The following is a 25,697-nucleotide window of genomic DNA, read 5'->3' as shown; positions in this document are numbered from 1 at the left end:
TAAACTATTTGGTTTGCAATACTTAAAGATGAGGGACAGAGTGTGCATGATTGTCGAAAACATGACTAACATAATCACAAATGGTTTTGTCATGAAAGTACGAAACAAATAAAATCTGTTACTAGTATGTAGAGCTGCAACGTAACAAAATTACAAAACTACATTTATAATCAAGTCCATAATAAAACTGAAATTCTTCAACTCTTTAGGCTAAAGTCCAATAGTGCGGCAAAATACCAAATATCACATAAATTGTGATCCATGTGTGAAATCGCTAACCCGCTAACGCTATCAGTATAAGTTTCGTTATGTATACAACTAATTTTAACGATATAGCATATGCTCTACACGTCAAAACAAGTGGCGGCCACAAAAATAATTTCGAAATAAATCTACACGCCTATCACTATGACGGTTAGAAGAGAAAGAAATGGGAGAAAGGATTAATTAGGGAGGGCGTGAAAAAACAAAGAGCCACACGCAAGTGTGAATGGCGGTTACAAAAAAAAAATCTCTCTCCAGCCACACGCCAGTGTGAATGGCCCGGTTACAAAAAAAAAATACTCTCTCTCCAGCCACACAAGTGTGAATGGCAGTTAAAAAAAAAAAATTCTCTCCTACACGCTAGTATGAGTGGCGGCTACAAAAGAAAAACCATTGGATCGAACAACACTATCCCGCCGCAATATATTGTGCTGTGTGGTTTGGTGTTTTAGGTGTCCAAATTATTGGACTGAGAATAGGACAAATCGACTTAAGGCGCCATAGGATCTAGTCAACCAGAATAAGACTTAAACTAGAATTCAAACTTGGCGACAGTTATAGTTTCACACTAGGAAAAACTAGTTATTTTTTTACGCAAAAAAATTCTTCTTCTTCTTCTTACTCTGTCCCTCTCTCTTTACATTATCTTCAGAAAGCATTTGAAGCTGTACGTTGAAGGGAATCAGTTTCAGTTGATCTTGAGGAGAGCTGAGAAACTTGTATCTTAAATACAATGGTACACCAACAAGAAGGTCCCATAATAATGGATTCTGGAGAAAAGCGTCTTAATGAGCTTGGTTACAAGCAAGAACTCAGAAGAGAAATGGTAATAACTTCTCTCTACTTATTTTCGCGAACTGCAGTTGGTGTATTATTATTTTTTCTTACTTGAATCGGTGTCTGTGTGTTATATATTGATTCAGACTTTGTTCAAGACACTAGCTATTTCATTCTCGACGATGACGCTTTTCACGGGTATAACTCCATTGTATGGATCAAGTTTGCGATATGCAGGACCAGCTGCTCTTGTCTGGGGATGGGTAGTTGTCTCATTCTTCACTTGGTTTGTTGGAATTGCAATGGCTGAGATCTGCTCCTCTTTTCCGGTTTGTTTCTTTTTTTTTCCCCTCCCTTGAGTATTCAATTATTGATCTCTATACAAATTAAATTAGCATAGTGAATATGGCCTGGTTCATAATAAAGGATCTCCTGATTGTTTATGTATACATATTCATATTGAAAATCTAGAATTCGACAAAATGCAAGTTCGAAAACATGTAAGTAGGACGAATACAAATACTATCTACATGTAACTCCGAACTTGACCAGTACAGAGGATTTCACAAACACCTGGGGTTTATTTCACAAATACCTGGGGTTTATAATCTTGTTGAGTTGCATTGGGCTTTTGGAGGGCATTTTTTAAGCCAATCTTGTCTGCGATTCCATGTTAGTTACAAGGATAGAGGAAAGGGGAACACCATTTTCTAAAGGTTACGACACATGTGAGTAATGATGTTTCAAAGATTATGCTTTTACTGTTTTACATGTTGACACATATGTACAAGGAACAATTTCTGGGTCAGGTATTACAGAAAGTGTTACTAAATTTAAAATGTTCACACTTAAAGTGCTGGCTTAACTTGATACTCACACTTTTATGTTGTTCCTTCTTGTACTCGGTGAGTCCAATAAGTATCCTGCCCATAACCTTCCAGTATCCGTGTCCGTATCTCTATATCCATGTTGCACTCCTGCAGTAACCGACACTATAAGCTATCCGATCCAGTTTCATTAAATTGCCATTCATTGCAGACTGGGAAGACATCCCCCGTTTTGTCCATACCTCCCAAATCAACTGCATTGTCTTGATTTTTTAGGCAGTGCAATATGAGCACCAAAATTTACCCAATAGTAGTGAGATAAAACAAGACATGAGAGATAGGAAGAGAGGTTGATCTGAAATATTTCAGTCCACACTCCACACTCCACACTCAGTTCAATCTCTGAGCCTCTTATGAGATTGGTTAGACTATTTTCCTAGTTCACCCTTTGTTAAAGAAAATTAATAGTCTTGAGCTTCAATTGACCTTTTCTAATATATCAATTCCGTGGAATAACTTTGCTAACAAGACCAGTAAAATTTTATTATATCTAATGAAGAGAAACGTTTGGGGAGAAAAGAGAGAGCGGCTTTATCGGTTTGGGACTTCTCTCACAATATGGAAAACATATTCGTTGCCACCTATTTAATGTCTCGTCTTAGAACTCTAAAAAATTGTTCTGTACTTGGTTCCCTCTATATCTATTTTGGTGTTATTGTTTCAAATCGAAGTTGACTTGTTTCTGGTGTGAAATTTGAACAGACAACTGGTTCTTTGTATTTTTGGGCTGCTCACCTAGCTGGACCAAAATGGGGTCCCTTTGCATCATGGTGCTGTGCTTGGCTGGAGACTATTGGCCTTATTGCTGGCATAGGGACACAAGTGAGAACACTAGAGTTTAATTGCTTCTTGTGATCATGCAATATAATCCTGACATATTAATACATAAATTGTACTTTAGCTCCCCATATGCTTCTGACTGATGATTTTCTTGCTTCCTCAATTAGGCTTACGCAGGATCCCAGACATTGCAGAGTATTATATTACTATGTACTGGAACAAACAAAGGCGGAGGATACTTTGCTCCTCGGTGGTTATTCTTGTGCATGTACATGGGTCTTACAATTATATGGGCAGTACTCAATACCTTTGCATTGGAAGTCATTGCATTTATTGATATAATTTCTATGTGGTGGCAGGTATATTTGTTTTTCCCGTATATTTCACTTGTATGCTCATTTTGTGTGGTGATTTTCATATTCAATGCTGACAGGTGAGTAAAGATACACTTTTTTCAGCTATGGGGAATATATTGATTTATGATTTCTTCCACGTAAGGTGGACTAACTAAACATGATATGTTTCTTAGCTTCGACGTTATGAAACAGTAATACCTGCTTCTTTATGCTAGAACATTTCACATGGGTTAACAACATGACACTGTGTGCCTTATGACTTGTTCTATTTCTGATGAATTAAGTACTTGTAGATTCATTTTTGGCTGATATGCAAACTAAAGACTTGAATTTTACTGTATTTTATTATTCTTACTCTTGTTTAATAAGAATTATAAGACTTGTAAAAGGAAGCCAAAAGAAGTAGGACGAGTTTGAACACTCCGTGAGCATCAGTGTATACCTAGTTTCTGTATATCTTGAAAAACAAAAGTTTACATGAATCTAAAGTCGATTCTTATATCTGACATCTTGCTGTTAAGCATTATAAATATGCATTTCTTTAGATATTTGAAGACTGCCTTATATTGAAATGCTTATTTTGCAGCTAATTGGGGGGTGGTTATAGTAATAATGCTGCCCCTGGTGTCGTTGACTACACAATCTGCATCCTATGTGTTCACTCATTTTGAGACAGCTCCAGAGTCCACTGGGATCACAAGCAAAGCATATGCAGTCATTCTATCTGTTCTTGTTAGTCAGTACTCATTGTATGGATATGATGCTGCAGCACATTTAACAGAGGAAACAAAAGGAGCTGATAAGAATGGTCCAATAGCAATTCTTTCTAGTATAGGGATCATATCGTTATTTGGATGGGCATATATCTTAGCCCTTACTTTTAGCATTCAGGTATTGTTTATAAACTGTTTTTACAGTTATAATTACCTACTGAACTCATTTTGTTTAACATAGATTTGTAATTCTTATGCAGGATCCGAGCTACTTGTACGATGTTAACAATGAGACAGCTGGAGCATTTGTACCAGCTCAGATTCTCTATGATGCATTCCACGGAAGATATAATAATTCCACTGGAGCAATCATTTTGCTCTTTGTCATTTGGGGTTCCTTCTTCTTTGGAGGGCTTTCAATCACGACGAGTGCAGCCAGAGTGGTATGTAAATACTACTTTTCTCCACTAATAGTCGTGGAACCTTTTGAGTAATTTGTTGTTATTATTGTTGTTTTTCTGGAGTGAAGAAACCATGGTAGAGGGAACCCTGTTTTGAGTCTATCAGGTCATTAAGAACTAGGCAAAAGAAAAGATTTGTAAAATACGCTTCCTTTTCCTCTAGAATGTAACACATTGAGTTTCTTCATATCAACTGTTTTCTGTTGCCATGGTCAAGCCTGATTTAGTCTCTTAGACATCACTAATAACCCACAGGTGAGAGACCTTTGAGTTAAAGGTTCAGTTGTTCATAGTTGTCACCTTTTGAAGCATTATTTAGTCACAGAACTGTGAGATGGTCAAAGAAGAACTAGCACAGATGGTTTATAGTCTCTTAGACATAGCTAGTAACCCAAAAGCTCATTTGAAGCACCACAAAGACATTTTCCTTACACAGTGATACCTTGTCATTTTCAGGTGTACGCTCTGTCAAGGGACAACGGAGTCCCCTTCTCGTCTGTTTGGCGAAAAATACATCCAAAGCACAAGGTTCCTTCCAACGCTGTGTGGTTATGTGCCGCCATATGCATTCTTCTTGGACTTCCAATATTGAAAGTTAATGTTGTCTTCACTGCTATAACTTCCATATGCACAATCGGATGGGTAGGTGGCTACGCAGTTCCTATTTTCGCAAGGTTGGTCATGGATGAAAAAAACTTCAATGCAGGACCATTTTATTTGGGCAGAGCAAGAAAACCAATTTGCTTGGTAGCCTTCCTTTGGATATGTTATACATGTTCTGTTTTCCTATTGCCAACTCTCTACCCAATCAAGTTGGATACATTCAACTACGCACCAGTAGCTGTTGGTATATTCTTGGCCCTGATTATGCTTTGGTGGGTATTAGACGCAAGGAAATGGTTCAAAGGACCAGTTAGAAACATAGATCTTCAGAATGGCAAAGTTTAATTTCCATCACAATTTGCACACTTGTAATAACGACATTGGATATTTGGATGTATATATATAGTACATTGGATGGCAAAGTACTCCTCTTTCTTGTGCCTTTTGAAATTGTATTATCAGTGTTTGATTTCCATTCTCTTTCCAAAACCAATGAATATTGAGCAGCTAGCAACAAACATGGGTGGAACATTTTACGTAAGTACATGATTATGTTAATAAGTTGTGGGAATGTATAGAGCAATTGTTTCAATCACTACTAATAGCTAAATATGCTTCTCTATCACTTAAATGGGTAGGAGAGTAATACTTTACGTACCCAACAGTTTTACTAACAAAGAGACAGTAACTAACGTGGTTACCTATTATCCAATAAAAAACGTGGTTACCCAGTTTCATTAAAGACTCACGCTGATGCTGACTAGAATTTCTAATAACAAAGCTAAGAAAAAGGAAATATAGTTAAGAGGTTAGAGAGAGAGAATCATTAAGATATCACCAAATTAAAATCAGTAACTAAACACCAGGTTGCATGAACGTACAAGTAACACAATTAAGTACAATCCCATAACAATTCAAGAGTGGTTCAGACTTGAGAGACAAAATGACACCAAAAGTGGTTCAGAGTTTCAGACTATCACACCAATAGCTAATGGAACTATCTTGGTTGGACTTAAACCATGGTTATGTCCAAGTATCACAAAGGTTATTGTCCACTCTTCATCAAGGCGAAGAGCTGCTGTAATTCTAGTTTTGCAATCTGTTTTTTATGATGGACACATATTAACTTGACTTTATGATATAGGTCGAGCCTTTCCTTCAGGCGAACAAACCCTATTATCATCTTCCGAACTGCTTCTTTTACAAATACCAAATCCCATCTCTTTCCATATCTTGCATAAAATTCAATGAGGTCATTAACATAGCTAAACAACATTCCCGTTGCAGGCTTCTCAACTCTGAGCTCTAGGGCACCCTCATCACACCCAAGATTTTCAACACTTAAAGTAGTTTTTGATTAAAAGATCATAATTAAAAGATGGGTGAACTAGTGTTAACCCCTACTAGATGAGCCAATTAGAATTTCCCCCACTAGATGGGAAATTATTGTCTCCCTCCTAAATACACACAATAAAAATTCGGTCAATCCAATTTGACTTTTTTTTGTGTGTGTATTTAGGGGTAGACCCTAATTTCCCATCTAGTGGGGGAAAATCCTAATTGGCTCATCTAGGGGTTAAAAGATCGGTTAAGGTTATAGTATTAGACTTACTGTATCAAATAATCAACCTTCTTAACCTTAAGCAAACAAAATGACATAGTAATAGTGGTGCATTAAGTATTCAAATTGAAGTCCTGGAAAATAAGTCAAATCTTGTTTAGAAGAGAATTGAAGTAAACTAGCTTATTTTTACAGTTTGCAACAGAGCACTCTATCACCAGCCACTGCACTACGATATCTTTTATGTCTAAGCTTAATTAGTGCTTCTTCGATAATTCCCAAACGACAAGTTCTTTAGCTTCCGCTTGTTACCTGTACATTCAACTTCATTGCCCCACATAGGTGAAACAAGGGTTCCGCTGTGAACAATTACATTAAAGAAACATAACTTGGGTTCATTTGAACTCCTTCGGAGTCCAATTTTCCTAATCTGCCGCTTTCCAGGATCATACAAAACCAACTCACCCCAATTACAATCAAATAGAACTGTTCCACACTTCAAAAGGCACAGTGGCCTCAAATGACCCACGTTGTCATGCATCGATATCTCATATTGTCTAGTCCAAGACTCTTGTACTCCATATTGCTTCATTGTCCATACCTCAACAACATGTTTAGGAGAAGAATAATCGACCGCAGAAAGACAACCTCCCAAGGCACCAATATTTACACTAAAACTATTGCTCATGCTTGACGGTAATAGAATAAGTTGAAACTTTTCTTTTGCAAGATCAAAAGAACCAATTTGCAATTGGCAACCAAGTTCGTCCTGCTTCAACGACAACCAGTGAAAAGCACCATTCGTGGAAATGTATTCGTCATCGCGTGGGGGATATGGGACCCTTCTAATCCTTCTCCATGAATCTGAACCAAGTGTTAACACCTCAGCTTCTAGAGTAAGTATTTCGTCGTCACTGCTATAACCACTATAATATGCGTCGGTGTAGTTATGAAGTACGAATGCTAATATCTTGTACTCGTTAAGGATATAACTGTGACCAAAACACGAAAAGTAGCATTTTTCAATCGTTTTGGTACTAAAAGATGGAAGCTTCGAGATGTGTCCTGTGAAAGGATTCCAAACATAAATAGGTTCTTGAGGCAATTTTAAGCTATTTAAACAAAGCAACCCATTACAGGAACCTTCAACCCCGAAGGACATATGCTGAATGGGTGGTTCAAGGAGGGGTGGTTGTGGTTGAAGGACGGGTGGCATTGGAAGGGGCTTTACTGCCTCGTCAATACAGCCAACATTCTCAGCAGTATACAACTTCGTCGTGGGAGAAATCTGAAATCCATGGTAGGGATCAGGGTAGAAGTTAAGGTTAATATCTTTGACTTTGATGGAGTCCTTAACGATTAGTAAAAGATAAGGGTCGTTTACTAGGGGTGCGCAAGCGAGGTGCATAGAAACTAGGTAGGGATCAGATATTATAGTTTGCCATGATTTGCAAACACACATGCATCGAAGGAGATACCTAATTTGTAACCTGGAGAATATGTTCAAGGAAATTTCTTCTGGGAGATTCCATGAACACACCGTTTTATGATCCTTCTTGAATCGATAATATACGCGGCGTTCTTCTCTTGCGCTTCTATTCATGTTTAACAACCTTTTTTCTCAGAAAATTAACTCAACTTCCCTTATAAATTCTTTAATTCTAAAAAAGGTTTTTCAAGAGAAATAACAATTTTAAGCTATCTATTTTAAACACTAACAACTTGGGCTCCATTTAGTTTTTAATTTTACCTTACCGATATATATCTCAACAAAGTGGATATCATGGACTCCAAGTTTAATTAGCCGTACCGACTTCTTGTTTTCTTAAAGTGGTCCGTTTTGTCATAGGTTCTGAATGCTGAATTCAAAAAAAAACAAACAACCCCTAAAGGTTTTAACTTTAAGCACACCACAACTTGGGCCCGACTCTTCTCCAAGTGGCGACTTCTTTAAAGTGGTCCGTTTTGTCATAACTTAATTAATGCCCACCTTTCAGTGGCACCACGTTTCTTGCTTGCTAACATGCAAATAGTGAATTGATTATCGAAAAAAAAAATGCAAATAGTGAATTTTATTGTCACTGTCTGCACTCTGCATCGGTGGCTCGGTTGCGCTTGAATTACGTGGATGTGATTCGATTCCCAGCAGGTATAATAAGGATCAGACTACGTTTTAACTTTTAAGTGGGTCTATCTAGCAACTAGTTTTTGAGCCCGTTCAAACGGAGACCTTTTTCATAAAATTGATTTGATTATTTGTAATATTTTTTAAATTATTATGTATCAAAAAAATTTAATTATAAAATACTATAATGATTCGTAGAAATGGCGTTGAAGCATAATAATATAGTATTAATAAAATAAAAAAAATAGCTCAACAAACATAATTAATTTGATTTATGACCAAACCACTAACAAATCCTAAAATTTAAAAGTAGAACATATCTTTCTTTTATGCACAAATTCAAATTGGAAAAGTCATTGAACTCTTAAAATTTAACTGTCGGCGACACTTTTTAATTGATTATATTTTGACAACCAGCCATTTTTTCCTCCCTAATTTACACTTTAATTCATAGGCGGAACATATTCAGTTCACATTTTGTGAAAACAGAATTATTTACTTAAATTACATAAATTGGCACCCTTCATAGAACGTGAACCGTTTTCATATAATTGATTTTTTTTTAATTCTTTTTTATCGAATTATTATGTACCAAAAAGTTTTAGCTTTAGAATATTGTAATGATTCAAATATCATACTTTCCCATTCAATACTAAGTGAGTTCGTGAGTAGACTGAATAATCCATCAAAAGATGCCTAACATAGAACGGGAGTAGCCACGTTGTAGCTTCTACTAACATGATGATATGTTAACAGGCCAGTTGCCCTCTCAAGACAACAACAATACAACATTCAAAAAATTAAATTTTCTAATCCAACCTCCATATTAGCCCACACAAACAATGAACCTTATCATAATTATAATGTCAAAAAGATCGAATAATTATGTAAATTCATATATGTAACAAAACCGTTTATTTAACAAAATCAATGGGAATTCAATTAATGACAAAAATAATTATATAAATTACTCATTTAAACGGAACCTGTTTACTGAATATATACTTTTTTATTTTATTATTATGTATAAAAAATCTTACTTCTAAACTATATTGAAACTCATATAATAAATTAATTTATCAAAGTTCCCAACGCCAATAATTTGTTATACTGTTTTTTTTATCAATGAGCTTTATAGTGTATTAAAATGTCAAACTTTTTGACTGTGGACTAAAATACGGTTTTTTTGTATGAATGGGGCCGTATTAAGATGTCCAAATTTTGGGCCCATTACTTTACTTAACACGTGGGGTTACTTTCACCGCTTCCAAACAACCTATCTCTTGCTACATTAATAGTGGATGATCTTATGACTAAGTGACCTAAAAGTTGCATATCATTTATTTTGTTAGCAATTTATAATTTAGATTAATTGATCATTTTTTTTCCTGTTAGTTTAGATGAAATGTGATCATTTGAGCTCAATTGTTTAATGATAATCAAGTGCGTGGGAACAACATTTCTAGAAGTTGGATATACGGAAGTTCAGTAATTTGTTAAACATGTTTTTAGCAAGTGCAAAATTAAATTGATAAGTATTTTATTAAATCTAACAATTCAAGTCTGAATATCTTTGGCAAAAAAAAAAAAAACTCGCACTTTGAGGGGGCGAATATATATGCTTGATCTCAAATCTTAATTGCTCAATATCACAACTATTTAGCTAGATTTGAAGTTACTCTGACCAACACTGAAACATCCTTATCATAGGAAAGTTACATACAACTACCTGGATGACAATGTAAAGAAAACTACAAACATATGACTTGTATTCCAATTTTATATTCTGCTACAAAGGTTGGGAATGCACATGCACCCCATAGGTTATGTTGCTCCTTCTCATGATCATATCCTCCACAACCTACAGCTACGACTCCTTTCTATCACTGCTAGAGAAAAGAAGTTTTATATTATACTGGATGGTGAGCTCATCATGTCTATCCTTGCCTCTTTTATCACATACGCTTCTAAGAGTTCCTTCCCAAATAATGTTAGCCCTCACCGTTATACCATAGTTGGAGTTCCGAGTCACGGATTGATCACCATGAATTGTATGAATGCATTTTACACAGAGGCCATGCGGAGCTGGAAGTCTTCAAAAGGTAGACCGAAATATTGGCCAAAGCAATTGAAGACCGGCCTGCCAAAGCAAATTTATAGAAAAACATTTGTTCTAGTCCAACACTCCCATTATACAGTTTAGGAAAACTAATTCTTAGACCGTGTTGTTCAATTATTATTTACAACCTTAAATATCATAATGTAGTCTCACTCTCAGTCTCTCGGATCATATTCTAGTAGCACATAGAATGAACAATGCATACCCCCATGCAGCATATAAAAGAATAAATGCTTTAATTCATTCAATGTGTGTCTATATCATAATGCAAGACATATATTGTATACTAAATCACAAAGTTGGACATGGTTAGGTCACATATTATGACCTTAGACAAAGCACAAATGGTCATGTCATACCTCATTCTCAAGTCCATGTCCATGCCCATGTGCGTGATCACCATGACCCTTCCAAGGATGTCTCCAGCCCTAATGAACAAAAGCACCATATAAGAACAACTCAACCCCAACAAACAACAAAAAAAAGGCATAGGCGGGCAATAACAAACTAAAGAAGCTTACAAAAACCAAAACAACATTCTTGGTGTAATGTACTCGGTCTTTATTTTGTAATCTCTTCAACCCAATACCCAGTATTTAAATAAATAAATAAAAAAAAAGATAAAATTGAAAGAATTGAATGATCAAATTTCTCGGTTGCAAACTTGCAATGAATGAATTTAGTTGTCATTTAAAATCTGAACTTTAACTTTCATTAAGTAACTTTCATACCCAAAGAATATGAAATTGCTTGACAAATCCCACAATTCCATTGTTCATTCATTATGTCATCATACACTCTTTGCTACAAGAGACAGGTAAATTATTGTTAAAGTAATCAGCCAAAAAAATAAGATATAAATAACATTAAAAATTATGACAGAATATACAAATGGGACAAACCTCAGAAAAATAAAGGGAGATCAGCATAGTCAATATAAATTTGGTATATCTTACTACTCAACCGACCTATGTTATATCAACGACAGAGCAATAGAGATGAATCTAACACCTGCAAGCGTCCTACTTCAAAACTTGTATACACCAATATAACATATCGACCATGGTTATCTGCAAACGTGTAAGACTACTTGTCAAGATTTTGAAGAATAGATTAAAGTAGGATGTTTGTAAGAAAAATCAAACCGAAATAAATTGCTTTATATTTAATATCGATTCGGACTCTTTTAACTTGAGAATAACTTTTCAATTGAATAAGCAAGCTAGACAAATAATGACCAACAATGAGCAATCTAGCTATCATGTTTGGTAAGCCTAAAAAATTTCAATCCTATATACACCAAAGAGTCTGATCATCAAACATTTAAGTGTCCAACAGACCAAGACCACAAATTCTTATCAAAGCATTGTTAAAACTATCTGGAATAACCCATCACAGGTCTCATCCCCATCCGGCCATCCCCATTGACATATCAAGTACCTTCTAGTTATGCCCTTCAACAATAAATGACATTACAACTACCTATTGTAACACTAAGACATTTCTCAAAGTTATGTTTGAGATACACTTAAGATCCTAAATGAGATTAATTAGTCACTATTATCCTCACTACTTTTGAAGGCAAGAGACGGATACCACCTGTTGATACTTCATAGAAACAGTTACTGCAAGCTGATACCCCCCTACACACGTGTGTTCATTCTCGCACCACACGCCACAAAATAAACTCCCTCGGTTTTTTATTTCAAAAGACGCCATCATTTACACATACAGTGGCTATTTTCTTCTTTCTTCTCAAAATATATTCATTAGACATATTTGATGTAGCTTGAAATATTTATGAGAAGCTAAACTTAAACTATAAACATTTTTATCAACAGCTCTTCATCTAAAAGCTAGACTTAGAGCTTCTATACACTCAAAGCTGATCAATATACTTCTCATAAACCTATAGTATGTATGTAACATGAGTGCCACAAACCATGAATCCCTATTTAAATTTATTCACAGAAAGTGCATAGTGAAAGAACCTAGGACCTTTCTCCTGATAGTACGAAATAACTTGGTGAAAATATCTAACACATCATTGTGGATTATATATATAATGTAGAAATGTGGTTTTAAAGCTCTAAAGTTTAAACTAAAATGGCTAACTATAGAATTTCCCAAACATATTCATGTCAAATGGTATACTCTATAGAAATATAAAAACGAAATTGAAAGCATAATTTTAGATCTAGAAACAGGCAATTAGCATTACTTGCTATTTCTAAATAGCATAACTATATGGAAGAGATGGAATTGACTTACTCTATTGCAATATTTCCACCAGGGCCTCCATATTTGCAATGCACATGGACTGCACTTCAGCCTCTCCTCTATGCATAACATAAATCAATAGAAATCAAGTTACACAAAATCCAGCAAATCAAAATTTACAAACTCAAAGAATTAATTTCGTATTTGAAAAAAATAATGTTATGGTAGAACCAATGAAAATCAGAAGAGTGCATATCCAACATGCACAATGCTTATCATCAAGTGATTTAAACGGAAGATCTCCATGAACGAAAAATTACACTATATCATTCTAAGGAGTTCCTTCCAAGTAGTTGGTTAGGCCGATTTCAGATACACATCTCTTCCTAAAAAAGAATTGTGAGAAAAATAGAGACGCAACTGCCTAGAAAAGAGAATATAAAAGCATAGCAATCAAATAAAGCACATTTTCTTGGCTTAGTAGCTACACAATACAATATCACCTCTTTTGCTTAAAAGAACAGTAGCAAACCACAAATAATTAAATATCTTAAATCATTTCTTGAAATCTTATTTAATTTTCTAATTGGATATATCACGATAAAATGTTGTTAACCTTGACGATATCTTGGTAGTTATTATTGTTTGTTCTAGTGGACAACTCAGATAGTGGAAAAACACAATTTCTTCATTTTTGGTATATAGTTTGTTGATTACATGTGTTCAGTTACCCTAACATCCCTGAATTAATAGCACCTTTTTGAAGCATTCAACACTAACATGATCGAGAACAGATCTAAGAGAAAAAAAAAAGGAAAAAGAAATAGGAAAGCACACAATCACCCTGCGCATTGAGTCCCATAATACCGTGCGCCTAGGATTGTGTTATTCAGTGATAACATAATTTATGGTTGTACGAAGGTTTCTGAATATAACTAAGACAAAGGACTACAGACCATAGCATGTTTTGATATATTTCCATGTAAACATGTTGTACCAACTTAAACACTTTGGTCTATCCTATCATTCCTATGCTATATGAAGCGTGAAATCATATCGGAACACTGGGAGTCTGGGACCATGGCCAATGTACCTGATGTTGCCGATCTAATTAAAATGGTCCATCCATATATAAGGAGGGTTTGCCATAGATGGGACAGTCTTAACTACTACTAAGAGTATGCTAAAAAAATCTAAAGGGGTTCCTGGATCTAAAGGAATCCAAAAAGGATAGAATAGCCGGACTGTGATCATGCAACTGCAACTCCTCAAATATGACATGTTAAAGGTTATAAGATGCATACCTACTCGAATTACGATAACAAATTGGATTCATTGAAAGAACCTTTAGTGTCATACTATCCCTGGCACGTACAAAAGTTGTTTTTTTTAGTTTTTCAAGTTCTTTCTCTAAGCTAAGTTGCTACAATGCATGAAGTTTCATTCACAAAAAAATGTGCTTAAGTTTCCATGCTATAATAATTGACCAAGCTGCTTTCGTCCTATCTCTTTCTAAGATAATCGTTAGAGCTTATGTCCGTAAGAGGGGCCTCCACAATGGTTCCCATGTCTAATGGATATGGCTTCCATTGCATGATCCCACCCTTATACCTTGCTCGACAATATATATATATATATTATTTATATATATATATATATATATTTTTTATATATATATATATATATTTTAATACCTAGTAATAAAATTCCAACTTGAGTTGTGCATATTAGGAATAATAATCGATGACCAAACATTAACATTCAGTAAAATAAAAATTGCCACATTATAAACAGAGTATCAGAGAAAAAGGGGTAAAATTTGATAAGGTGAAAACACATAACTACTTGTATACCTAAAACTACATGAACAAAGTGGTGGATATATGAACATGAACTACAACAATGTATGCAGAGAAATAAAAGAACTGTAGATAGAAAAACATATATACATGACTAATTACCTGATCAAGGGATTTCACCTTTCAATTGTGGCAAGTTCAACGAAGTGCAAACGATTCCAAACAATATGACACCCGCCGATAGCAAAATCAAATGTCGATCAATTTCAACTGATGATTTACCATAAATACTGTATTGAGATATCAAACAATGCACTTGCGATAATTGACACTGATTAATTACATAAACATGAAAGATGAAATTAAAGTGGGAACTATTAATCAAAGAAAAACTCTGAGAATCTAGAAGCTCTTGTAATTGGTGTGTATTTTGTGACCAAAACTAAAGTAAACAATTAATTGATAACCTAAAAAATAGATGGAGAAAACACTTCCAAATTCTAAGCATGGTCCTTTTTCTCAAGCAAAAAAGAAAGAGTGCAGTGGCAAATAGGCTAGAGAAGAAAAAAAGATACTTATGAGAGGAATAGGCGAACATTATCCATGTTTTGCTAATTGAGATAGAGAACTCAAGAAAAGTGACGGAAAAAATGATGAGTGAGAGACTCGAAAGTACAAATGTGAAGAAAGAGATAAATAACAACTAATGACAGACACGATTTTCTCATGCCATATGTAGATTTCAGTCCTCAAGCCAAAGATAATAAAAAGGTGAGTCCATACTTCCTACCAATATCACAAATTTATTAATTCAGCTCTAATTCATACCTTTGGGTAATGGAGCAGACTCTTCTTCAAGTGACAAAGACCCAAAACCAATATTTTGGTTATTGATTTCCTACACCAAACTGAACCAAATGTCATTACAAAAAAACCATGCTAAATCCAAAAACAATAAACTCAATCAAAAACCCAATTTACCACCAATAAAAAATACCCATTGTTCTAGAGAGAGAGAGGGGGGAGTAACTCTCGTAAATACACAAAAGAGAGAGAAAAGAAAAACAATTGACATGGACTTCAAATTTACCTTGTGGATCTAAAACTTTATTTGTTAGCTTTTAGCTTATACTGAGAAGCAGTGAACTTCTCCCTCGTTAGATTTAGGTGAAGAAGAAGCGTATAGAATTTTTTTGAGAGAGAGATACCGATAATAAGTTTGGATGGCACTTTCGTATAATCACTTCTTTCAAGCAAAAAAAAAAGTTAAAGTTAGAGATTCGTTACCTTGAAAGAGATGGTGAATATAGCATAGTTGGAGCGCCAAAGAGGGGAGAATTCGTGGGGTTTTTTGTGGGGGTCTTATATCTTGTATATATCTGATTTGAAGAGAGTCTCCCGGTTATTATTTAAATTCGATTTGTCTAATATATATGCTGGGAAGAACCGATCATTCAAACCCCCTTCTTTTTTATAGAAGTGATGGACAGGGAAGAAAGGTTTTTTTTATGCGACGAATTATTTTTTCTTTTGGGTCTAAGTGTTTAACTTTTCGCGGGTTTTGGTTTGCAGGTTTTTTAGGTTTAGGTTTGATCACTTTTTATTAGGTTAAAGGTTTGATCACTTTTCAGAGTTTAAATTGGAATCATGTTTGCTACTCTCAGAACTCTTTTGTACATATACGTATATAGTTGTAAGAATGATGGTCAGAGATAACATTCTATGAGGCTTTTTGACAAACATTGGACACAATTTTATTCCAATTAATCACATGTTCAATCCAGAAACAACAAAGTAAAACAGATTGTTGGGAAATATTTGAACACTAAATATTTGTAAAGAAAGATGTAAATATTGCGAGCAACTCAAAAAAAAAAAAACTAAAAATCATACACGGACAATGCAATGAGTAAAGAGAGCCTTTTTGTGTGCTTGAATTTATTCCACATAACTAACTTTGAAGAATTAGCATTCCTTTCTTCCAACTCAATCCATTCCTTTCATTAATCTTTTTGATTATTGTGTTAGAGTCAATTTCTTTCAAATGATTCGAATGAGGCACGAAGATGCAAGCTAACGAAAACAGAAGTAAAATCAAAGCAATACAAAACAAAGCAAATTATAAATTACTTACATGAGATTTACGGTGACAGTCGAATTGAGAGAGAACGCAAGAGAGTTTAAGCGATGAAGTTTAATTAATTTCTTGGTTGTTGAGAACAGCGGATTTGAGATCGAAGGGTCCATTTTCTCCATTCTGTCTGAAAGCTTACTGTTTTTTTTTTTCTTTGGAGAGACGAAGGGTGAAAAGAAAGGGTTTTTGGTTTTGTTTTGTTTTCTTTGCGTCAACAAAACAAAAGGGATTCACCTAAATTGTTAGGAGTAAAAAGGGTACTTAAAATTTGATTACGTGGACACTCTCATATCGCAGCAAAAGGGATTGCTATTATATATATATATATATATATATATATATATATATATATATATATATAAAGATTTTCTTACAGCGTACTAGTGTAGTATAACAATTTGGGCTTTCATCGTGCCTTTTATTTATTTATTTTTACAGTGTACGAGTGCAGCCAGAGTGGTATGTAAATACTACTTTTCTCCACTAATAGTCGTGGAACCTTTTGAGTAATTTGTTGTTGTGGGAGAAGAAAGAGAAGGCGCGGGTCACGCCTTGGGCAAGGCCAAGGCGAGCGCAGGTCGCGCGTGAAGGTACTGTTTAGTCGACCAAGGCAAGAGTGCGGGTCGCGCCTTGAGCAAGATTAATTGGAGCGCGGGGCGCGCCCTAGTCGGTTTTGGCAAAGATTTATCGGATTCGTATGTTTTCTATAAAGGAAAGTCTCCAATCATTTTGGAAACTATAGACACGAATATGCACTCATGTTGTGCTATATAAACACCTCTGTAACACAAAAACCAAATCAATCAAGCAATATGAAACCTTTCTTCTCCCGTGGACGTAGGTTGCTGTATTGGCACCGAACCACTATAAATCATTGTGTTTTATCTCTTTAATTAGGTGTTCAATTCTACATGGTATCAGAGCAGAGCGCTTAATCTATCTCTAAATCAATCTAGATAAACACAATACAACTATGTCAGATCCAAAACCAAACCCAAAGTCTGCTGTTACAACAGAGACTGATTTTAATCCTGGTTGGAAGCTGTCATCAGTTCTCTTGAATGGAACGAACTATATACCTTGGTCTAGGACAGTTTCGCTATTGCTTGGTGGAAAGAGGAAATTAGGTACATTAATTGTGCAAAGGTGTGTCCTGCCATTGATGATGCCAAATATGAGAATTGGGTTTCCAATGATCAGCTTGTTCGATCTTGGTTACTTAATTCTATGGAGTCTACTATTGCTGGGATTTTTACTTTTTCTGATTCTGCGAAGGAGATGTGGGATTCAATTGAAGATTTATACGGAAACCAGAACAATTCTGCCCGTGTGTTTGAACTTCAACTCGCAATCGGTGCTTTGCAACAAGATGAGAAAACTTTTATAGAACACCTTGGGAATTTGAAGAAATTGTGGGATGAGTTAAACATATATCGTCCACATACCACTGATGCGAAGACTCTGTTGAAACGGACTGAAGAGGATAAAATCTTCACAATATTTCGTAGTCTTAAACCAGAATATGAAAATTTGGAAAGCAACATTCTAATGGAAAGCACTATTCCATCACTTGCTGTTGTTTGTGCAACTATTCAGAAGGAGGAAACAAGGAAGAAAACCATGAACTCCGAGGTAAAGTCCTCAATCTCGAATCCATCAGATACTTGCAAAAACAATTTTAGAAAGAAGTCACAGGGATTTGAAAAGGGTAAGGGAAAAAGGGAACCGTCTCACTGTGATAATTGTGAAAAGAACTGGCACACCAAGGATCGTTGTTGGGAATTATATCCACATCTTAAGAAGGAAAATGAACTGTCCAAGAAAGAGCATACTGTTGTTGCCGAGACATCAATATCCAACTCAGATATTAGTCATCAGTTAAGTCAAATTCTCCAACAACTCACTAAGTCCATGTCTTCTAGCAAAGGTCAGTTTGCCCCAACTCATGTGTCTGGTAATTTACATGCCTATTTTACTGTGTCAGAAAATAGTAACTCATGGATAATTGATTCAGGGGCTACTGATCATATGGCTAACTGCCCTGCCTCTGTCCATAATTTTGTGTCCAAAAATGAAAATCATAATATTTCCATAGCAAATGGTTCCACCGTTCCCATTTTGATCAAGTGAATTTTTTTTATCAAAAAATTCAAGAGTGATGCTCTAGTTGTTCCTTCATTCCCTGTTCAACTTCTATTTGTTGGAAAACTTACCAATTCTTTAAATTGTGACGTCATTTTTTCTCCTAACTCTGTCGTCTTTCAGGATCGAAAGTCAAAGAGGACGATTGGTGAAGGAATTTATTCCAATGGACTCTATTTGTTGAAGTCGCATAAGAAGGCGTGTCAAGCTTTTAGTGATTTACTTGAGAGTCGTAGATTTTGCATAAAAGACTTGGCGATCCATCTAGTCATGTCTTGTCAAATTTGTTTCCGCATCTTTCTTTAAACTCTGATGATGTTTGTGATGTTTGTCAATTTTCTAAACAAACTCGTTTATCATTTCCAAACTCGAATTCTATGTCAAATAAGTTGTTTGAGTTAATTCATTCTGATTTATGGGAACCTGCTCCTATTAATTCTTATGATGGCTATAAGTATTTTGTGTTGTTCATTGATGATAAATCTCGTGCTACATGGTTATATTTATTGAAATCAAAAACTGAGGTTGTGACTGTATTAAAGGATTTTCATACTATGATTACTAACCAGTTTGGTGCTACTATCAAGACGTTTAGATCTGACAATGGCACTAAGTTTTGTAAAGGTATGTTACCAGAGTATCTTTGTAGCTAGGGGATAATTCATCAAACTAGCTGTGTTGGCACACCTCGCGTGAGAATTCCAAACCGAATGGCTTAGGTTTCAAACTGCGAAAAGAAAGAACAGACACCTTTTGGAGACCACTCGTGCTCTTATGTTGGGCATGAATGTTCCTAAGCATTACTAGTCTCATGGCGTCTTAACTGTTGCCTATTTGATTAATCGTCTTCCCAGTCGGGTTCTTGGTTTTAAATCCCCATTGGAAGTGCTCAAAGCTAGGCCACTAGATCTCTATCATTTGCAAGTGTTTGGGTATGTCTGTTATGTGCATCAACAAGCTATTCATCGAGATAAATTTGATGCTCGGGCTACTTGATGTGTGTTTGTTGGTTATTCTACCACACAGAAAGGCTACATATGTTACAATCCTGCGACAAGAAAACTGGTTGTCTCTCTTGATGTCCGATTTGTGGAATTTGAAGCTTTCTTTCACGATTCAGCTGTGCCTGGGAATCGGTTGTTAGGGTTTATACCAATACCAATCGATTCCCCCACTACACAGATAACTTATATTTGAACACAATTTAACTCTAGACAAATTCTAAATATCAACTACAACATATACTAACATGCCCAACTCGCTAAACAACTATTAATAACAGATAATGATGTAAAGCAGAATTAAATGCATACCACAACACAAAGATATACCGTTGTTCAGCCAATGGTGCCTACTTCCACAAGAGCTCGTCTTTATATAAAGTGGGAATGAAGATTACAATCTCTTCTTTCAGTCTCTCACCTTACTAGATTACTTTTATCTCTTTACAGGGTTGTATCTCTGTAAAAGTTATCTCTCAATCTTGATAGCTTTCAAGATTGGGTTTTCTCTGACTTTTGTGTTGCCTCTCGTGTGTTTACTAGGTGTTATGTTTTGCCAAAAACTCTAACTCTTATTACAAACTCGCGGTCTCAATTTTCTTCTGAAAATAGACTTGGGCGCGGGTCGCGCCTCGGGCAAGACCAAGTCGAGCATGGGTCGCGCTGAAGGTACTGGAAGTCTTCCACGGCATGGGCGCAGGTCGCGCCTTGGTCAAGGCCAATCTGAGCGCGGGTCGCACTCAAACATTTCCACGCAGAATGAACTCCTTTTCTCTCTCCTCATGTGAGGGATAAAGCTAATAATCTCTCCCGCCCGAACAGTGAGGGGGGATTCCTCCATGCAATTTCCAAATTAACAGGAGGAGTGTGCTGCCATTCCGACAATAGTACAACAAACATCAAACTTACCTTTCGGTAAGACTTTGGTCATCATATCCGACCCGTTCTTGTCGGTATGGATCTTCTCGATACACAAATGCTTGTCTTCGAGTACTTCTCTAATCCAATGATAACGCACGTGTATGTGCTTGGATCTAAAATGAAAACTCGGATTCTTGCTCAAATGGATGGCGCTCTGACTGTCACATAGAACTATAAACTGTTTCTGCTTTAGCCCTAGTTCGTCGAAGAACCTCTTCATCCATAGTAACTCTTTGCAACACTCAGTGGCTGCAATATACTCGGTTTCTGTAGTGGAGAGAGCAACACACTTTTGAAATTTTGATTGCCAAGAAACTACTCCCCCTGCAAAAGTAATCAGATAACCGGAGGTGGACTTCATCGAGTCAATATCACCTGCCATGTCTGCATCAGTGTAGCCTTCAAGTAAGGGCTTACTTCCACCAAAGCACAAACACGATTTGGAAGTGCCTTTGAGATATCTCAATATCCACTTAACACCTTCCCAATGCTCTTTCTCCGGATTTGACAGAAATCAGCTTACAACGCCCACGGCAAAAGCTATATCCGGTATTGTACACACCATTGCGTACATCAAGCTGTCCACTACGGATGCATAAGGAATCTTTTCCATCTAACTCTGCTCATGCTCACCCTTTGGACACATCTCTTTGGTCATATGGAACTGGCCACCAAACGGACAACTGACTGGCTTCGCTTGATCCATGTTGAATCTCTTCAACACCTTCTCAATGTAGTTTTCTTGAGAAAGCCACAACTTCCCACTCTTTCTATCACGAGTGATCCGCATCCCAAGTATCTGCTTTGCTTGACCCAAATCCTTCATCTCAAAAGACTTACTAAAGTCTTTCTTCAGCTTAGATATTTTGTATATGTTTGTGTCACGCCTCGAGACCCATCACACATCCCGAGGACGTGGAATGAATCTCGAGGCAGACACCTATCCCGATTCTACCGAAATTTCGGCAGAGTTTCCTTTGTTTGATCGACATTCGTAAACCCTAAAACCTGTCATAAACCTGTCATAAACCTGGAAATTCTAACTACAACCTTCCAACAACCATATATATACAAACCAACCTTCTAAACAACATCAAATCCCATCCACCAACTATGTAAGTGTAACTGCTACTTAAATACATCAAATATTACATCAAAATGGCCTAGCTCACCATATATACAACCAAATGAACTAGCCTCTTACTATACAACCAAAAGAAAAGAGCTATGCTCATTATATACAGCAAAAGAATAACCTAGCTTATCTCTATACACGCCCTTTTAAAATATAAACTTGACTGTCTCGTCAAGCATAAGGGAATCCTCCCAAATCCCCATAACCCTCATCGCTAGGGTTAGGAAAAGCCTCCTCTGCAACTGGCTCGTCTGAAATGTTAAGTAGGATGAGCAAACAACTATGCCCAGTAGAAACGCACATAGCCAATAAATAGTCTACTTATAGAAAACATTTGAAACATGCAGGGTTTCTATAATAGTATTCAAATATAGTGACTATGTATATATACATCACTAACTAGCAGAAATCATCTCGACATGCTTCATTGATATTTAAAATAGAGTTTTCACAATCATCATACAACTATTGTGACCGCTGCATCCTATTAGAATGGGAGGGTACGATTTTCGTGATCCGCAGGCAATCTCGGTTCAAGACTTCCGGTGTGAACCATGCACCGTTGTTTTCCCGATTTTACGGCGAGGGAGATGAAATGCCGTTGTTGTGTTCAGACACACAAAATCCCCAAAGCTTTTAGGGCTCAGGTGGGCCCTGTGACCACGACCCCCATACGGGCTGTCACCTAACTTACGGTGGTCAACCGTTCGACGACTGCAGACTGCTCAGGATCCTGACACACATCCAGGAGTGGACTAAACTCTCACTCCTCGCGTCTAAACCTCATCGAGGTAACATGTAACCCCACACAAGCTAATCACCATACAGCGTGACACGTACAAGCATGGTTATCTAGAAAAGTAGAAAAGGAATTCCCGGACTACATCCAGTGATGCATCCCTTTAAAGGTGGCCCACCACCTCGAAAGGTGTACACCACAGTTGGAATCCTAGAGCGAACTGCCGTCTCCGGAAATGCGACAACAGTTCCTTCTTTATAGGAATTCACAGTTCCTTTTCTAAATCCCCTCGTGATAAACATAGTAATATCTATATATATATATATATATATATATATATATATATATATATATATATATATATATATATATATATATATATATATACTCGTATTACCGATTGTTTTCAAATACTCTAGTTACATATCTAGTTTTTCTTTTAAAACTGTTGATTATATAGGTGTGAGTTCCTGGATTTCCAAATCGCGAGTAGAACAACCTATGACTCCCCAAACGCCGGGCCATAGTAAATAACAACCGATGATTCCCAAACGGCTAATCATCGTAAATAACAACAACCATCCGGGGAACAATCCAGAATCTTGCACCTAGTTACAAACAACCGGGTAATCCTTACCGCAGATTTCAAAATCCATCTCTGTCTCCCCATCGAGACAAGAGACGATTTGAACCTTTCCCAAAACCAGTTTTTCACTTTTAACAAAGAAACAATCCCTCGCTACCCCCGATTTTACAGAAAACCCATTTCACGCGAAAGCTATCTATATATATATAGTTTATAGCGAGGAAATACAATGCAAAACATGAATATCATATATACATGCATGGTTGATACACAACTATCTATTTCCTATTTAAACGATTCAAATCATGCATGAAAATAAGCAGGCTATATACTGGTATGTAGGTTCCTACCTTAGCAAGCTCCGTTCTCCTCCAGCCCACTTAACCGAATCAAGCCCACTTAATCAAATTCACTCGAGATCACTCCTATAACATCAGATAAGCCCAATCATAAATCTATTAGAACCCGAAGAAGACAATTAATATTTCCTTTCAACATAAGTCGAGAGAAATAATTACTCGTTGATTATATTAACCACTAAAGTAATTATTAACGTACTACCCTTCCAGTTACCCAAAAGTTTTGTTCTAAACTGCTATAGGCCACCACAAACCGTTATGAACACCGATAGATCGTCGGCCATGAACCGACTCGTGCCATTTCCAGTTCTTACATATATTTTCTCAGTAACTTAACCCCTTTAGATGCTTCGTATTCACTCTCCTCCCATCCCACACAATTTCCATTTGTAATAAGATCCCAATCCAATTCCAAATTTCCACTACAACCCATTCCACCCTCTTGGTTCATATCAAATCTAATTACAATTACTGCCGTGTTTCTTATCAATCGCGTGCATTCTTGAATCAAATCCTAAACCAAGTTTAGACTAACATAACTTCTTTTAAATTAAAGTGAATATAGCAATTTTACCGAAGTCGAGAAGTGAAAATCGCTCCTAGCTTGCTGCTCCACCAAAATCGCCCCACTTTGTCTCCTCCCACAGCTGCTGTCGACCTAACAACCACCCAATTTCAATCATCCTTCATCAATACAACCCAATAGAACGAAATCGAAGTTCAAATTATTTGATTGAGGCTTAAACTAACTCACCTTCGACACTGTGTTACGGCAAAATCTGAATTTTTGCTAGTCTCCACACTGAATTCAACCGTTGTTAGTGATTGGTTGTTGGAATTAAATGGGTTTGAATTGATTGGAGAGGAATTCACTCACCGTCGCCGATTCCACCGGTTTCGCTTGGATGCATTTCGAATTTCCAATTCCAAGATTACTTTTAGTGTAGTGTTTCTAGGTTGGAGTGTGAAGGATTGTGGTAGAATCGATAGGAATTGAGAGGACTAGGTCTCTCTCTCTCCTAGGGTTTTTGAAAAGTAGCCAAAATTGGAGAAGAAGAAGATGAAGGGTGCGATTTTTGCTTGGGCCGATTTTTTTTTTTTCATGTTTAGCGATTTTTTTTTTTCTATTTGGGCGTGATATATTTAGGCCCAAGCCCAATATATCCTAATTAGACTTAACGCCCTACTTAGACTCCTAACCACTAACGAATTTGACGTCGGCGTCGTAATTATTTCTCCGCTCATCCCGCTAAATTTAATCTTCCATATTCTATCTCTCCGCAAGCTATAATAATAAACTCCTCCTACAGAAGCGTTTAACTCGCGCTGCCTTCAAGACGCGTAAAACCGCTAACCGCCATTTTTGTCAAATTTTCGTGATATGGATCGCTTACCTAACGGACTTATGAGTCGGAGTTAAGTTTGATGAAGTTTACGATGGTTGAAAAATAAACCCGACGCACCAATTTACAGAACGACCCTAGAGTTGATATGAAATTTACAAAAATACCCTTAATAATAATTCAGGACTTTACATCCTACCCTCCTTAAAAGAAAAATTTAGATCCTCTAAATTAAATCATACCTTAGTTCTCGAACAATTCTGGATATTGTTGCCTCATATCGGCTTCTTTCTCCCATGTTGCTTCCTCCACGTTGTGATTTCTCCATAAAACTTTTACCAATGGAATGACCTTGGACCTCAATCTCTTTTTTTCGTGATCTAGAATCTGAACTGGCCCTTCCCGGATAGGTAATGTCTTCTTCCAACTCCAATGATTCTAAATCGACAACATGTAGTGGATCCGCTCATACTTGCGTAAAGCATCGAGATATGGAACACGTTATGGACACGCGGATAGCCTTTCGGTAGCTCTAGCTTATAAGCTAGCTCTCGAGATCTTCCGGATAATCATGAATGGTCCCACATATCTAGGTGCAAGTTTCCTTTCATCCAGAACCTCCAATTCCCTTCTTTGGAGATACTTTCGTAAATACCCCGTCACCTTCATAAA

The 25,697-nt window shown here is 36.5% G+C and overlaps 1 protein-coding gene, 1 long non-coding RNA gene and 1 pseudogene across 5 annotated transcripts in view; 1 reads left to right on the top strand and 2 right to left on the bottom strand.

Moving 5' to 3' along the window:
- The first annotated feature begins 831 nt into the window (after window positions 1-831).
- Window positions 832-5,283, top strand: LOC147502833 (amino-acid permease BAT1 homolog; annotated as a pseudogene). Its single transcript, XR_015221814.1, has 7 exons — window positions 832-1,090; window positions 1,188-1,370; window positions 2,631-2,750; window positions 2,876-3,067; window positions 3,651-3,955; window positions 4,038-4,220; window positions 4,695-5,283. The product of XR_015221814.1 is annotated as an amino-acid permease BAT1 homolog (transcript).
- A 1,259-nt stretch (window positions 5,284-6,542) lies between these two features.
- Window positions 6,543-8,022, bottom strand: LOC147502832 (F-box protein At3g07870-like). Its single transcript, XM_086603909.1, has one exon. It carries the CDS (start codon window positions 8,003-8,005, stop codon window positions 6,656-6,658), a length of 1,350 nt encoding a protein of 449 aa, XP_086460035.1. The 5' UTR covers window positions 8,006-8,022; the 3' UTR covers window positions 6,543-6,655.
- A 2,132-nt stretch (window positions 8,023-10,154) lies between these two features.
- LOC147502831 (uncharacterized) overlaps window positions 10,155-25,697 on the bottom strand; it is a 29,215-nt gene continuing 13,672 nt past the window's right edge. Inside the window, exons 1-7 of one of the 3 annotated variants that reach the window (XR_015220066.1) lie at window positions 15,953-16,110; window positions 15,494-15,563; window positions 14,828-14,955; window positions 12,918-12,985; window positions 11,615-11,716; window positions 11,378-11,450; window positions 10,155-11,074 (exon numbers count right to left, since the gene is read on the bottom strand). This is a non-coding gene — a long non-coding RNA (uncharacterized LOC147502831). Of the gene's footprint in view, window positions 11,075-11,377; window positions 11,451-11,614; window positions 11,717-12,917; window positions 12,986-14,827; window positions 14,956-15,493; window positions 15,564-15,952; window positions 16,111-25,697 lie in introns of those variants that run through there. The other 2 variants (XR_015220067.1, XR_015220065.1) reach the window with 2 other exon arrangements.

Source organism: Coptis chinensis, chromosome 4 (genome assembly GCF_015680905.1).
Source record: "Coptis chinensis isolate HL-2020 chromosome 4, ASM1568090v1, whole genome shotgun sequence".
In the NCBI taxonomy this organism is placed as follows: domain Eukaryota; kingdom Viridiplantae; phylum Streptophyta; class Magnoliopsida; order Ranunculales; family Ranunculaceae; genus Coptis; species Coptis chinensis.
This window is presented reverse-complemented; position numbering and strand designations above follow the sequence as displayed.